The sequence below is a fragment of the Echinococcus granulosus genome, assembly GCF_000524195.1.
Source record: "Echinococcus granulosus chromosome Unknown EG_S00092, whole genome shotgun sequence".
NCBI classification, from domain to species: Eukaryota; Metazoa; Platyhelminthes; class Cestoda; order Cyclophyllidea; family Taeniidae; genus Echinococcus; species Echinococcus granulosus.
In genome coordinates, this window is record NW_020170472.1 from 152370 (window position 1) to 167679 (window position 15310).

The following is a 15310-nucleotide window of genomic DNA, read 5'->3' on the forward strand; positions in this document are numbered from 1 at the left end:
CAACGCTCACGAAATTAGAAGACATTGGTTTTATAGACGATGATAAAACTAGCGGATTTAGTGATTAAAGGCGAAATCGCCTGTGCCTTTGGTGTTCTACTCTATCACAATATCAAATTCTTCCACTTAAATCCGTCTGCAACAGGTGGTTAAGTGAAGTAAACATCCCCTATTTTGCAAAATCTGAAGTTGAAAAGGCAGAGTAAGAAGTATAAGAGGAGGATGAAGAAGAAGGGAATGGACACTTATTCTTTGTGACATGGGTCACCGTCACAGTTCCACACTGATCTCACCTCACGCTTCAACATGTAAAGGATTGTCTGCGTGACTGAGACATGCCAGAACACTGGATTGTGGTGACAAATTTCCCAAAGGTTACCCCTTGGGAGTACTTACTTAGTAAGCTTCCTTATTTCTTTGACGTCCCTACAAGGAAAATGCATTTATCACTCCCACACTCTGATTCACCTGTTATCAAATTTCGCAACATCAGAGGTTGTGCGTCAGCTATCCACCTCACACGTGATGAGGCAGCATCCCACACATTAAATTTGCGCGCCGAGGCTGTCCACTGCCACCACAGCCACCACGACTATCATCATCACTTACAAGTGTACATACACATATACTGATTCTGTTGCAGATGGTTAGACATGTAGACAAACAGATGTACAGACATACCCAATACCGTCTTTGACACATTGCCACCATTCGAATGTCTTCATGCTGAGTGACTCAGAGTCACCACCTGCGGCCTGTGTGGCGCTTGACAACAGCTGCACAATAAGACCTTAGTGCAAGCCTTTAGTTCCTCTATCACAAGAGATCTCTCACGTCTTAATCAACATGCACACACACCCACATTCTAAACTGTCAGCATGATTGACGGTGCCTGGTGCGCACTGCACCTCACCTTACTGAAGTAGGTGCAACTGTGCCGATGCACACATGACACGGTATTTGCCTCTACCACTAGTAGTGGTGTGAGGTGACACTTGATCTGCATCACTCTGTAAGGAACCGCCACGATAGCATGACATTTTATGGAAGATGCTAAATTGTCTGTTTGACCCTCAGTTGATCGATCTTTGCATTCATGCACAAAAACCACTTCTTTCTACCTTTTATTTTTACCTTTCACCTGCATTTTGTCTCTCTAGTTACACAAAAGTGGTCTTGCGTTCCTCATTCCTCACCCTGTAATCGGGCACAACACATCACCCGCCCTTCAGTGTGCCATGAACCTAGAATGAGTAGGTACGAGAAGAGGAAAATCCGACCCCTATACCTGAATACATGACTATGGAAATGAACACCTATCCGAAGGAAACACTCACGTTGGCCATACCCTGAAATCCGTTCTCCGTAGAACGCGTCACAATTGAGGAGTGCGTTATGGTACATGCTCTGTTATTGCTTGGAAGTCCTGACTGTACAGATGAATAAAAGCGTTTTGAGATGGAGGATGGTGATTTGAAGAATGCGCGGAGAAATATGGGGTGGCTTTTTTTCCTACTGAGGCCACGATGACCTAGGGAATACAGTCATGTTTGTCCTACCACTGAAGACTATCTCGTAGCAGTAAATTCCTGGTATTTATCTTTAAGTTGCCCATTTCTAAACATCTTTTGCAATTTCTGACGTATTTGGCCTATTTTACTGGCAAAGAATTGGTACAACATGGCCCGAGACTGAAGAATCTTGCAAAATTTAATGACTTATTCCCGCGAATAACCATTAAGGGTAATCTCTGAATTCCTCGCCTGCCTATAATTCAAACTACTCTTCCTGATGACCCAAATGTCCATTTGAAAGGTGTAAATAAAAAAAACGTGACTGCTGAGAGGGTTGATGTGAGCCTATAAGTCGGTGCCTTCTGGAGAATGATCGACGCGGTACGTCTGTCATGTTCAGGCGTGAAGAACAAATTGGTGTCTTTAACCATTCAAGCACCCACACAGCCTCCACAATTGTGTTGGTATGATGAGTGCTTGGGAGTCCGTGGAAAATCACACTATTTGATTAGTATCCCACACACTTGTGTTGGTAGACATGACGTAAATACCAAAATTGACGGCTTAATTTTATATTCTCCTATTCTTCTACCTACGAATGCACGTCTGTCTATCCATCTAGTTCTACACATCTACTAACTTCTGAACGTCATTTTGAAGTAACTATGAGTTACACCACATGGATGTTGATGGATTTTTAAGTAGGATGATAGATCTACCATCTCACTTGCCAATCTACACTTACAGCTAAAATCTGCAAGACAATGGACAGATTAAGGGGATAAACGCATTCGGATCGGACTACAGAAGGCTTTCACTGAGGATGCACTGTCGGAAGGCTATGATTTAAGGCTAAAACGGATCCTCCTCTCCTACAGGCCCGCTGTCCGCACATGCTGATATGTAGCAAATTAATAGAACCTTGAGGTAATTCTTACCAGACAATGGAGTAGTAACAATGTCAGGGGAGACGCGCAATGACTAAAAGAAAGCATAAGGAAATCTTTCAGTTTTAAGCGTGAACGTTTACGACTGCCATATCACAAGCAGAATATCTATTACAGAATACACAGTGAGAATGATATCTACCAAGCAGAAAGCCTGGTGCGGATATACAGGCTTGTCCCGTCACCTGGATTTCGTCCTAAGTCTCATCATTCATGGATCAAAGAAGCATTCCGAGAAATGGATATCATCTCATTAACAGACTGTCTCCTTTACAATGCATAACGCGGCATTCAATTAATCAGCCTTTATCAAAACATGATGCCTTCTCAAAGAGCTACACTACGTCATGGATATGAAGATATGGTCTGCATAATAAAAGGAGGAAGAACACAGCTGATGGCATATAGAGAGACCACCCATAAAGGGTGCACCTTTAACAGTGCTCAAAAAGGCGAGCGGGGAGATGTGTGATAAATGTCAGCATTCAGTGAGCACAAATCGCGTTATGATATAGTCATCATCGATCGATGAGGTGAAAAAATTGTACTCGAGGCGTGCGTTGTCCTGACTTCTGCTCCCTCCTCATCACATTGTCCAAAAAAGACCCTGCATAGTCCGACTTCCCATTGGAAGGGAACGTAGACTAAAGAGGAAGAGATAAGGGCCAGACATAGTATACTTAAAAAATTGCAAAGATCCAGGTTTCTATACCAGTGATAAGCTAACGTAGTACAAGAGATCTACAAAAGAAATAATGAAACAATTTTCGACTGATTTGGGCAAACTGTCCTAAGTAAACTGTCGCACGCAAAGCAATTCGTCCCATAATAAATATTTAACATTGCTGAAAGTTCGAGGTAAAAAAGTCCAGTTTGCCTTATTATGTTAACTGATTGGTAATTTAACTACAATTGAAGTAATTGTACGGTAAGAGTTTATGGGATTTCTTTCAGTGGTTACTCAAGATGAAGCTGCACAAAAATAACACTAAATGCGTAAAACAGAATTTTGCTAGAATTATGGTTCTAGAGCCCAACTTTTAGATAAATTCTATTATATCATGAATTGTTTAAATGTTTCGACAACTATTCCGCTCGGCGACCTATGTTATTAAAAGTCGTTCCATCTCGTTTTTTGTTCATGCATTTCTTGCAGACGCAGAGATTATGGCTGAGGACATTGCTCGACATTATCGACTCCCGAGAGTAGTAAAACCCGTCAACTACAGGCTCGACTTTGTCCCCAACTTTTCAAGCCTAACGTTCACCGCTCGTGCTTCCGTAGAGTTACAGGTAACTCTCAATTTGTCTTTCGCGTTTTATTTGCTCATTGATTTTCCATTTCCCTTTATTAGGACTCATATTTTTTGCAATTCGTGTTGCTAAGAGCTTTGTCCTTATTGTAGTTGGATCGGGAACCATTGGCCTTTTTATTTTGCACGAGTTCCTTTGTGTTTAAGGTGATCGAACCAACCAACCGAATAATTTTCAACTCTCGAGGGCTTGAAATATTATCTGCAACATACCACGATAGTAAGCTTATTTAACCTATTGATAAAATCAACCAAAAATTTTAGCTCTAGCTACGATTACATACGATGAAGAGCAGGAAATAGTTATATTTGGGTTCCCCACTGAACTTCAGGTTGATTGTGTAGTGATTTTCGTAACGTATTTTGCCTTATTTAGTCTGGAAAAGGATATTTAAACCTGGACTTCCATGGAAAATTTGCCAATGATATGCTGGGTCTTTATCATAGCACTTATACGGATGTAATGGGCAAAAAATACAACATTATTGCAACGCAATTTGAGGCAAGTTCTACAGCTTCTAACAATCTGTCCTGTAATTAGCTCCTATACAGGATGCTGTTGATTTCTTTAGTCAGTGTTTGCACGTCGAGCGTTTCCGTGCATGGATGAACCGGATCGCAAAGCGACTTTTGAAATCAGCATCGTTGCTCTTGACGACCAAGTTGCCCTCTCAAACATGGTTAGTTTTTATCTAGTCTTGCAATTCGTCAATAGCAACTCTTTTGGAGCTCTTATGGCTTACGAATTCGCTCAGGCTAGTCTCTGTCCTACTTTTGATAGATGGAGGGAATTATGATTGTAACATATTTTGTAACGATTCTTGATTTGAACTTCTTTAAAAGTCAAATTTGCTTCTAAAGAAGGACTTTACGTTGTAATGTTTAACGCGTCCTCGACAGGGCTACGTGAGAAGGTTCATGAGGATGTTTGAGCTGCTTACTGATTGTCTATGGTCATTGTTGGCCTTTGGTTAAACCACTTTCCAATACCTTTTTCTGTTACATTTGAGAGGAAGTTATCCAAACTTCTTATGAATTGAAACATTTAAGGCTAGCTGGCAAGAAAACTCTTATTGTGTAAAGGTTTGTTCTTTTTTTATAAGCCTGATTACTGAAGTACATACTGGTAGAATGCGATCAGGGTCATGTAGTATGCATTGTGCTTGCCGTAACGCAGCAAATCGAATTTCTTCGCATCTTCCTGATTTTGATAGGAATCCTCGTACCACGCTTTGTCTCTGGTAAGCAGACTGAGATCCGTAGACCTGAAGAAGATTTAGCGTTTTGTGGCGTTGTGTCGAATGGCCTTATAGGTTACCGAAAAGGTTCGGATAAATCGTTTTTTACCCTCCATTCGCCTTTGACATATGTCTGACCATGCCCCTTTGGCTAACACCAGCCTCCCCTAGTTTGGATAGCAAATTTGCCAAAGCTGGCGCCTTTTCAACTATTTGGTGCCATGTGCGCTAATTCGTGCATCCACAGTAGATACCTTCATTATATGGTACGCATATTAGGTATCTAAACACCCAACTCTGCATTGTCTTCAAATCGGGTTCTTTTTATCATCACCGTGTCGGTGTGAGTCATCGCTGAGGTTGTGGTAAGATATACCAGTACCGGAGAATGGACTATTTAGCATATATGGATAGTAAGGGTTGTGAAGAATACGTCGAAAAATATACGCTGATGTTGTTTTTCATTTTATTATTTCAAATTCTTTCCAGCCCGAGATCTCTCGTGACGTTGTACCAACGCCGGAGGGCTGCAGCGAACCCCTTGATGGTCACAACTATGTCAAGATCACGTTTGATCGCACTCCAATTATGTCGACCTACATTGTTGCCATGGTATTGGGAGATTTCGAGTACATCTCTGCCATGGCCCCCGGAAACGACATTAGCAACGTCTGCTCATCCTCTGCATCTGAGACAGAGAAATCCACAAAGGCATCACCACCGGAAGTAGAAATTCGAGTTTACACGCCGCTGGGCAAGCGCGACTTCGGACAGCATGCATTGACGGTAGTGAAGAAATCACTGCCTTTCTATGCAAAGCTTTTTGGATCCCCCTATCCACTGCCAAAGCTGGATCTAGTTGCGATTCCGGACTTTGCTTGCAATGCGATGGAGAATTGGGGCTTGGTGACCTATAGGTGAGTTTTTAAGAGGTTAATATTGACCCTTTATTTTTTGCTGCTGCTTAATCACGATCGCATCAAACCGTCTGCTTGACTAGATAAAATTTGATCTCCGCTTCTATCGCCTTTTGATTACGACATCCAATTTAGTCCATTACGCACGTTTGAACAGTATATGACCTCTATAGCAAGACGGTTGATTCAAAATCAATTGATGTTAAGATGGTGACTTGGATTTGACCTACTGATTCATAGGGCGTGCTTTGGGACATGCAGCTTTGCTTTTGACCACCGTGGTGTTTTTCAAACTTCATACCAGCGTTACAGCGTTATTTTAGTATATAGAGATATAAATACGTTAGTTTCTTAAACATCTTAGACGTGCTGATGTTGATGCTTCCTCTACAATACTCAAAACACGGTTAAGTATTCACTGAGGTTCTAATCATGCGTGAAGACAGATGAAGGCAACAGGTTTGAGAAAGCCATTATACCATTTACTCCTCAGTCATGCATCCATCCGAGGTCTTGAAACCCGCTTTATTCTCTAAATTTAGACCGCGTTAGCGGTGGTAAGACCTTATGAGACAGGATTTTGGAAGTATGGCGTGGTTCTCAGTAATAGCAAGATTTTTGTTGATAATGATGCGGAGGCCATGTAGAACAAACGAAGCTGTCTCAGTTTTTTTTCGGTCATGGACGGCAATTTCTCAGGTTATATCATGGTTAACGAAGAAGTGCTCTGTTCTTACAACTTTAACCTTCACCGCATACGATGGTCTAGAGACCACGTAATTGCCCTTGAAAGCTGTTGCCAAAGATGCTCAGTGTTATGGGTTGGGTGGAATTCATTATTTCTTGCAGGAATATAAAATCAAAGTGATATTAGTCGCCAGATATGGTAATGAATGTGAGATTATTTCCGGTATAAGTGGGGCTCCGTACCATCAGCCTAAGAATCAAATTTCAGCTAGCCTCCAAAGGCTCTCGCAATGCTCTCCTCACACCACTTTCTCACTTATTGCCTTTCTATTCGCCCATGTTTCCAGAGAGACGGCGCTTTTGATCGACCCGGAGAACTCCTCTCTTTCGTCAAAACAGAACGTAGCGCTGACAGTGGCACACGAGGTGTCACACATGTGGTTCGGTAACCTTGTGACAATGTCGTGGTGGACAGATCTGTGGCTTAATGAGGGCTTCGCGACGTGGGCCGAATACCTTGCTGTGGATCACTGCTTTCCTGACTACGACATTTGGGTAAGTCGTCCTAATCATTATGATCTCTGGTGCTTAAAATTACTTAGTTGTTGAAATGGGATAGAGCCGAATCTGGACTATGCAACTGGACATACCGCAGCATCCGAGGACCCCCATTGATAAATTCTCTCCTCTATTGTCCGGCTGGAAGTGCTGTCTTGTTCCTTTGCTTGGAGCACGTGATCAGATTTGCGATATTCTAAGGCTAGCTAATTAAGTGTATTCTTCGTCTAGATATCTTCATGTAGCTCTTTTGTGTCCGACCACTGGGAAGCTATTGCCAATTACGACTAGGCGCTCAGAGGAAAATCAACTAGCACGGTCTACGTAGTTGATTGCCATGATAATTTTTTTGTCCTTAAGCCAAGGCGGTTCGACATCTGCATTGCTTAACTTAATCCACTGACAAAATCTTGATCTCTTGGAAGATATTTCAAGTTTCTGGAGGGTTTGTGAGTGATCGATAGACTTTTTGGAGTTGGGTTTTGGAAGATTAGAATGTAACTTAAAAAATCTGGCGTGACTACATATTACAGAAAATTTCCATAGCCATTACAACAGATGGAAGGCTGTTCTGTGTCATGGTCTTTGCTTACAACCGTCAAGACTCTCATTCAGCTTTCCGCCGAAAAGTTGATTCACCTGGGTTTATGGATTCCCTTTGGAAGTTGTTTTTCTCATTCTGGTGGTTGTAGTCATCTAGGTGTCCTAGGTGTGTTGTAACCAAGGCACCAGTGCGGTCACTTTTGAACAATTTTAGGCACTCACGGACAAGGTGACATTTTAATTGTAATGTCCATATCGAGTACATGTAAACAAGGGTGAATTGGCTCTCATGGCGCACATGTGCGTCAACCACCCATATTACTCAGGCGGTAAAAGATGTGCCATTGTTTTGGTGTCTCGTGATTGGTTTGTATTCATTCTGTAGAGATGAGCTGTCTTTAGCCCAGAATGGCAGCCTTAATTATTTCTTAGTGGCTTAAAAATTGCGTGATCAACAGTTTACTTTCCAGGCAAAAGTAGATGCATATCTCACCCAGATACGGCCAAATGATACTCCTCCCTCAAACCCTATTCTGTTGAAAGTTTGTTGTTTTTCTTTGCTCTTTAGTCAAGCTGCTCTATGGTCCTTTTCAAAAGATCTATCTTCATTGTTTTTTAGACCCTCTTCGTGTCGAGGGAGTATATTCGAGCACTGCGATTAGACGAGTTGAAAAGCAGTCATCCCATTCAGGTTTGCAAAAGGTTTTGCTATTTGTTGAGTATTTTTATTCACTACTTACCCGCTCGCTTTCTAATCGCTACAAAACCCCTTATTAGTAGCATAGAGCAGCCTGTTCTCTTGCACTTTTTTTGCCAAGGTTGAAGTAAACAGTGCCCAAGAGGTGGAGGAGATCTTCGACGCGGTGTCTTACCAGAAGGGCAGTTGTGTCATTCGCATGCTTTACAACTACATGGGTGCCTCTGTGAGTGTTGCGAGCTATCAATCTTTCGCCTGTTCTCTTATCTGCTCCCAGTTCCTTTCCTTTCTTATTCACTACTTGTTACCTTCATGTGCTTCTACATGGGAAATAGCTTTCGTAGAGAAGGACTTGTCGATAAGTTTAAGGTATTCCAGGGTATGTTGGTTCGTTTCGTCATCGGTGCAGTAATGTCAACTTTCAGGGTGCTTAAGTCTCTTCACAAAACATTATCAGGTAAATTGTGACCTTCCCTCTGAAAAATACTTCTAACCATTAGAGCTTTCAAACTTTCTCTGCTGATCAAAGTCCAAAAACTGTCTTGTTATCAAGCGTGCCAGGTTTTTTTTTAGGTTGTATGTGCTTGTTAATGGCTATGGTCTTACCTTGTACAGTTGCATTCACCTCTTCTGTGATTTCACCAGAGGTCATGCGTTCGTTAGGCGTTCTGCGTGCTGGATGATCATTATAAGGCATTGGTGTCAGATCTGTAGGTCAGAAATTACCATCCTCAATGACATCACTGACCAACTGCGATTGTCTGAGAAACGTTGATGCTCGACACTTACTGCTGATAGGTTGAGCGTCCTGTCATTACCGTACTACTGTGATTGAAGTCTTTTGTGGATCTGTTGGTTTATGTTTTCTCCCCTACTCATAAGAATGCCTTTTACCACACGCTTATTATCGTCTTTACCTGGACTGGGACTTGAAGCCTGCGATGGCAAATTACGCAATAGTTGCGTCAAATGTCTTTTGCAGAGCTTCGAAGCGGGCCTAAAATCCTACTTCAAGAAGTTCAAGTATTCTAATGCTGAAACGCAGGACTTGTGGACGGCTTTGGAGGCCACTGGCGTTGACAATCTGACTGAACTCATGTCGCCGTGGACGAGACAGACAGGCTATCCCGTGTTGTCTGTTCGTCTCATTTGCGCACCCGATGGAACGTACAGCATCGGACTGAAACAGCAGCGATTCCTTGCTGATAGCAGCTCTACTGAGGGTGAGAGACCATTTTTTGCTCTTGTGTCCAGATTTGAATAGTTTAATCCTCTTTCATCGCCGCTTTAATAACACTTGGTTTCTTCTTTCAACTTCTGCCTTTTTTGGCTCTAATTCCCTTTCATTTTCAAGTCCACTTATCCTACGTCTCAAAACGGATCCACTAAAGTAGTAGTTGTCACTATTCCGGTTTTTTATCGAGTCTATATAAGGGGTTACATTAACGGTGTATTCTTGTATTGTAATAGACCACTGCCTTAGATTTGCGACATTTGGCAAAATTAAGGTCAGAGATGAAATTCACCTAGTTTCTTTTCAATGTCTAGAGGAAACACTAGTCTGCTGGCGCATCCCAATTGACGTTTGCGCTGTGGACGACTCCAAAAGTATCCTTCTTCGCATAGTCACTGATATCCCCTCCCCCTCACCCCCCTCCACCAAAACCCCTGAGCACGGCGACGAAGAACAATTTACCCCCGAGACCGAGGTCAAATCTCAGGAAATCATCTACGCCCTGCCTGATTCTGATCTCTGTCCTCGAGTTCGTCTTAATCCGAACGCCATCGGTTTCTACCGCGTGCATTACGATTCTGCCATGATGAACACCATTCTGGAAGCTATCAGTCGAGGCGCTGTGCCAGAACGTGACCGTGTCAGCTTATTAGACGATCAGTTTGCTTTGGCCCGAGCAGGTTTTCAAGGATTGGATAAGGTACTTCAGTTCTGCCGAGCATTCGTTGGTGAGACGCGATACAGTGTGTGGTCAGTACTGTCAGAGGGATTGTCACAGATCCAAACCCTCCTTGAGGAGGCGTCCTACCCGGTGGGAGACGAGGTGGTTTTTCCCGAGGCATCAAGAGAGACTTGTGGGCTGAACAACCTTTATATGGAATTGGCGTTGCCGGTATATGAGAAGATCGGTGAGTCTTGCTAAGCTTATTATAATGCCAGATTGATTTTCCATCTTTCTTGAATCACGATGATGTATAAGTTTACTTCAAAATGGTCTTATGTACAGACCTGCTAATGGACGGGTAGTTTACGAAGGGCTGTATACAACTTAGAAAAGATCATCCGGTAGATTTTTTGCCCCCCAACTGCTTTGTCTTTGTTCTGGTAAAGAATGGGCGAGTGGAAGCTTGGATAAAAAGATGGCAAAGAAGATTAGAAATTGGGGACAAGATGGTAAATTGAACGGGCCACACATTATTGGGTGCATGGAAATTGGTAATTCCAGAACGAACAGGTGAGTCAAAAATGGTCAACTCGGTGAAATGGGCTTGGATGGAGAAGTGAATACCTAGGGTGGCAAATGGATACATCTATTTCAGAAGAAGATTCAAATCAATCGAGTGAACGCACTGATGAAAGATGAATCGATGAATCAAAGATTACTGGATAGTGAATGAATGGATTCAAATGATGTGTATGCAGCTATCTTCCCTTCCTTTAAACCACCCTCTACTTTCTCCTCTTTTGTCTTCAGGTTTCAAACCCATATCTACTGAATCCAACAACGACCGCCTCCTACGTTCCATTATCATCTCCATCCTCGGTCGCATTGGTCACGGTGATGTTATCTCTAATGCCCAAACTGCCTTTACTCGTCACCACGCAGCCGTGATCTCTGCATCGGTGGGTGAGGCTGCGGTGGACCAGTCAAATCTCATTTCGCCTGATCTCCGAACTGCAGTCTACTCCATTTGCATGCGCAGTGGTGGAGATAAGGAGTTTTGGAAGCTTTTTGAGGTAAAGTGGCATCGGAATTAAATAGCTTTAAGTTTAAAAGACTTGGTAGAATCGGATGGATGGGTTTTGTTAGTGGTGCTGCACCACTGGGATCTCGGATAAAAACTTAACACCACTTTTCAGAGTCAGTAATGAAGATTAAGTGTCATCCAGCATTTGCCATGACTGTCACGTTTTGGAGGCTGTGGAAGTTTAGTATCGGACTTGGATTGATGATTGGATACTGCTGAAGGTTTTAGAGAAGTAGATGAAGAAGAGGGTGGATTTTGGATAAATATATCGAGTAGGTGAAGAATGAGTAGATGCATCTAGATTAAATGAATGAGAAATGAAGGAATTTTGCAGAATAGGAGTAGAGAGTTGAAAGGAAGGGATAGAATTAGCAATTTCTCCTTCTCTACCGACAGCTTTACAACCAGGCGACTTTGAACGACGAGCGTGTTCGCATCCTCTCCAGTCTTGGCGCCACCACTAACGCTGACATCATCCAGCGTGTCTTCAAGTTCACCTTTACGGAGGACGTGCGCAAGCAAGACCGATTCCATGTTCTCCTGAGCGTCATCGGATCTGCGGGTGGTAGACGGGCCCTGTGGAACCTCGTGCGCGCTCGCATCGCAACGCTGTCAGAGGATCTGGGGACCTCACACCTCCTTGCCAGGGTTCTGGTGGTAGGTTGAATGAAGCACCAACTATTGTACTATGGCACGCAATAGTGCGAAAATGGATGGATGGAAGAGTGCGTGGAAAGCTGTAAGACCTGGAAATAAATGAAGTGATTCAAGTGAGATTGGCTTGGGATAAAATGGACAAACCTAGGAGGTGTGAATAGAAGAGGAGCAGTTCTCTATTTAGAAGCCGTCATCGGTTCTGCTGAGGCGTACATATCTGAATGGGTGGATAAATTCCTGACAGTATTTTTGCTATTTTTGTTTAATTGGATCTAAATTGTCCACCATCTATCCTCTACTTCATAGATGGAAGCATCTAAAAGTTTAATTTCCTATTCTTTTAGGGCAGTGCTTCCAGTTTTGCTTTGCAGGAACGCTACGACGAGATTAAGGTAAGGATAATTTTCTGTTTTGAATATTCCACTTTTCGGGCTTAGACAAATTCTTACACCTCCCTCCACTGTTCATGTTTTCAGGCCTTCTACGAAGAGCACGACGTGCCCTGTCCAAGGGTGATTCAACAGACGCTGGAGGCGGTAAAAATCAATGTGGCGCAGTGGAAGCGTGATGAAAAGGCAGTGAGCACATTTTTGAACAATCTTGCTGATAAAGACAAACCCATTTCCCCTTCTCACCATGTGTCTCCCAAACGCCGTCGGTTAGCTCCTTCAAGCGCTTTGAAGGAAAAAAATCTGCCATAAATAGTTTTGTGGAAGCGGACTTTTGCGCCGTTGAATACGAGGAAGGATAGATGATGTGCAGATGGATGAAAGGATAGTTGGGTCTGTCATAGGTGAACTGATGGGGGGCTGTAGACATCATTTGCTAGGTGAAGTGGTGGACGGCCAAATAAACTGATGGCTGCACGGATGAGGAATTGGACGAGTAGATGGGCGAATGGGAGGCTCGATAGTTTATAAACTTAACATCTAGGATCACCATACATCGTTGCAGGTCACGGGCACTGAAGTTAGAGGGTACGCGAGTCATGCACAAACCGAAGGAGTGGGAGTAGGTCCCAGTGTTCTAATGTCCAAACGTCCGAATGGACTATTTGGCGAAAAATGCGATCGAATCAAACTGTCAGTTTGGTTGTGCAGGACCTACGATTTAATAAATATTGACCATGATGATAAATATCTGGAAGCAATCTAGTCTTAATGAGTTTTCCCCATTAAAAACCAAACCCTTTTTTATGTATGAATATTTATAGTCAGACTAACCAGACGCATAACCATAGAGACGTGAACACTTGGTGATAAATTCAGAATAAGGGTGATTAACTTCCAGTGGCAAAAGATCCTGCGTTCCTCTCTTCCGCCTTGGCTTTCATGGCCTTGAGGTGAGTAGAGTAACTGGGTAGGGGGATATTTTTATTTGGTAGTAATATTTTAAACAGGAAACAAAGTTTAGGGAAACGCACGTTCAGAGCATACATCTCCTTCCTCGCCAATCGATGACGACTCTTTCGTCACAGGATTTGTGTTCACTGAGCGCTTCTCATCGAAGAGGTGCATTCAGGCCAATGCGCATTGCATCGCGCCTTATGGGTGGTCTCTGCATATTCCATCGGCGGTGGTCATTTTTCTTCGATTAGTAAGCAAGCTTCCTTTACTTTACCCAATGGGTGGTCTTCCTTTACACGAAGGTGTTCTATTGTGGTTACTCGTAATCGCTCGGGTACGAAGTTGTGCATTGCAAACAGGGTAGTTTTTTGGTGAGATGATTTACATTACCCCGAATGCATCTTTGGCACATGGATGGTGGAACTTGTAGTATACCGCGGGAGACGCTATCGGTCTGTATGTGTTATGCCTCCTTCCTGCTAGTTGTTAAGCTGGTTGTGTCTGTGTTTGTTTGGAGAAGGAAGCTTACTCTGAACCAGCACAACTACGATCGCTGTACCCCACTTTTAATAATACACCAATAAAGAAAGTCTTCATTGAATGAGTCTTCTCATCAAAAGGAAATTGAGGCCAAGGCAAAGGCGATAAACACCGAACCGATTAAAATAAGGTATGGACTTTAACTAACATGGCTTGCTAAGAATCAGGGAAGATTTGAGACTCCACGAACTGGATTCATCTGGTAGTCATCCAGATGCAATACCTCCTCTGTTGGAAGAAAAAGAGCGTCTGGTTGAAATGATGGTCGGAGACGAGATCATAAAGCCACCTAAGTTACCACGGGCAGCACAATTTGCTCTGGTGATAAAGACGAAAGTCTACGGCTGCGAGCCAACTAAAGAAAGCTGAACTCAGTAACAAAGAAGGATACCCTTCCATTACCCCCACATCAACGCTTCGCTAGACGGGGACGGTACTCAAAGAGACGAGGAGGCTATGTAACAATTTAGCCAAACCTACCTTTAGGGTGAGTTAGGTGAATTAGCTAACCGCATCCATCAAGACAATGCTCAATTTAACCTTTGAAGACGGACATTACCTAATGACTGAAGACGTGAGACTGTGTGAAGTCGTCCTGAGTGTCGACCGTTCAGAACGCAAATGAGATTAGGGGAATGAGTGTTATGAAGAGAACTGCACGTGAACAATGTGGAAGCTGAATTGCGGGAGATGAGTTTGTATAACGGGTAGGGGGAAAAACTCCGAAATCACCGATTTTACCTTCCTCACGTCAATTTCTCACAGCATTCCTCTGCTACATGTTGACCTTGAATAATCGCATTGAAAGGGTAAATTTGAGTGGCACTGACAGGAGCTAGGTTAGGTTACATTGCAGCCCTTGGCAATCACTCACAGGTACACTTACCCTAAAGCAGAGCGCCAGTGCATGCAGCGCTTCATTAGTGCTTTGTTCAGGTTTTATACTCACCTTCAAATACTCCGCCAAGTCGGAGCTGACCGACCACTTACCGGTAGTACTGTCAGTATTTTACAGCATGGAACGATGTCGGATCTACTGATTTTACCAATTTGTACGGAAGAATTTGCTTTCGTGAGCATTTGTGACTTGCGTAATCCTGGTGCAGTTTCTAGGGATGATATTACTCCCTTTTACCTGAAATAGTCGATATAGCCATTTCCACACAATTATCATCTATCTACAAGCGAGGCTAACTTTTTATCTTCAGCTACCGTCATGGATGACACCCTTGCATCAATCATCAAAAGAGGGTAACGCTTAGTTATATTACCTTATTTGAGCTACGAAACAATCTACGCATTCTTTCTTGATTCGAGCACTCTCTGGGGGAAAGTGTAACAGGAGCATGGAGCTGTCTGTCTCAAATTGGC

At 43.0% G+C, this 15310-nt stretch overlaps 2 protein-coding genes across 2 annotated transcripts in view; both read left to right on the forward strand. All coding sequences in view use genetic code 11, as the record gives it.

The window, feature by feature from the left end:
- Positions 1-3535: 3535 nt before the first annotated feature.
- On the forward strand, positions 3536-12754 carry EGR_07978 (Puromycin-sensitive aminopeptidase; the record flags this gene model as incomplete). Its single annotated transcript, XM_024497227.1, has 13 exons — positions 3536-3754; positions 4151-4280; positions 4351-4454; positions 5502-5929; positions 6964-7171; positions 8337-8408; positions 8536-8640; positions 9397-9637; positions 9963-10556; positions 11123-11385; positions 11793-12053; positions 12398-12445; positions 12530-12754. The coding sequence occupies 13 exons, from the start codon at positions 3536-3538 to the stop codon at positions 12752-12754; spliced, it is 2898 nt and encodes a 965-aa protein (XP_024348357.1).
- Positions 12755-13082: 328 nt separating this feature from the next.
- The window catches only part of EGR_07979 (hypothetical protein), a gene marked incomplete at both ends in the record, with an annotated part of 6030 nt that continues 3802 nt past the window's right edge, over positions 13083-15310 (forward strand). The window contains 3 exons of the mRNA XM_024497228.1: positions 13083-13135; positions 13986-14069; positions 14107-14260. Of these exons, the coding sequence (XP_024348358.1) occupies positions 13083-13135; positions 13986-14069; positions 14107-14260 (291 nt within the window). The remainder of the gene's footprint in view (positions 13136-13985; positions 14070-14106; positions 14261-15310) is intronic.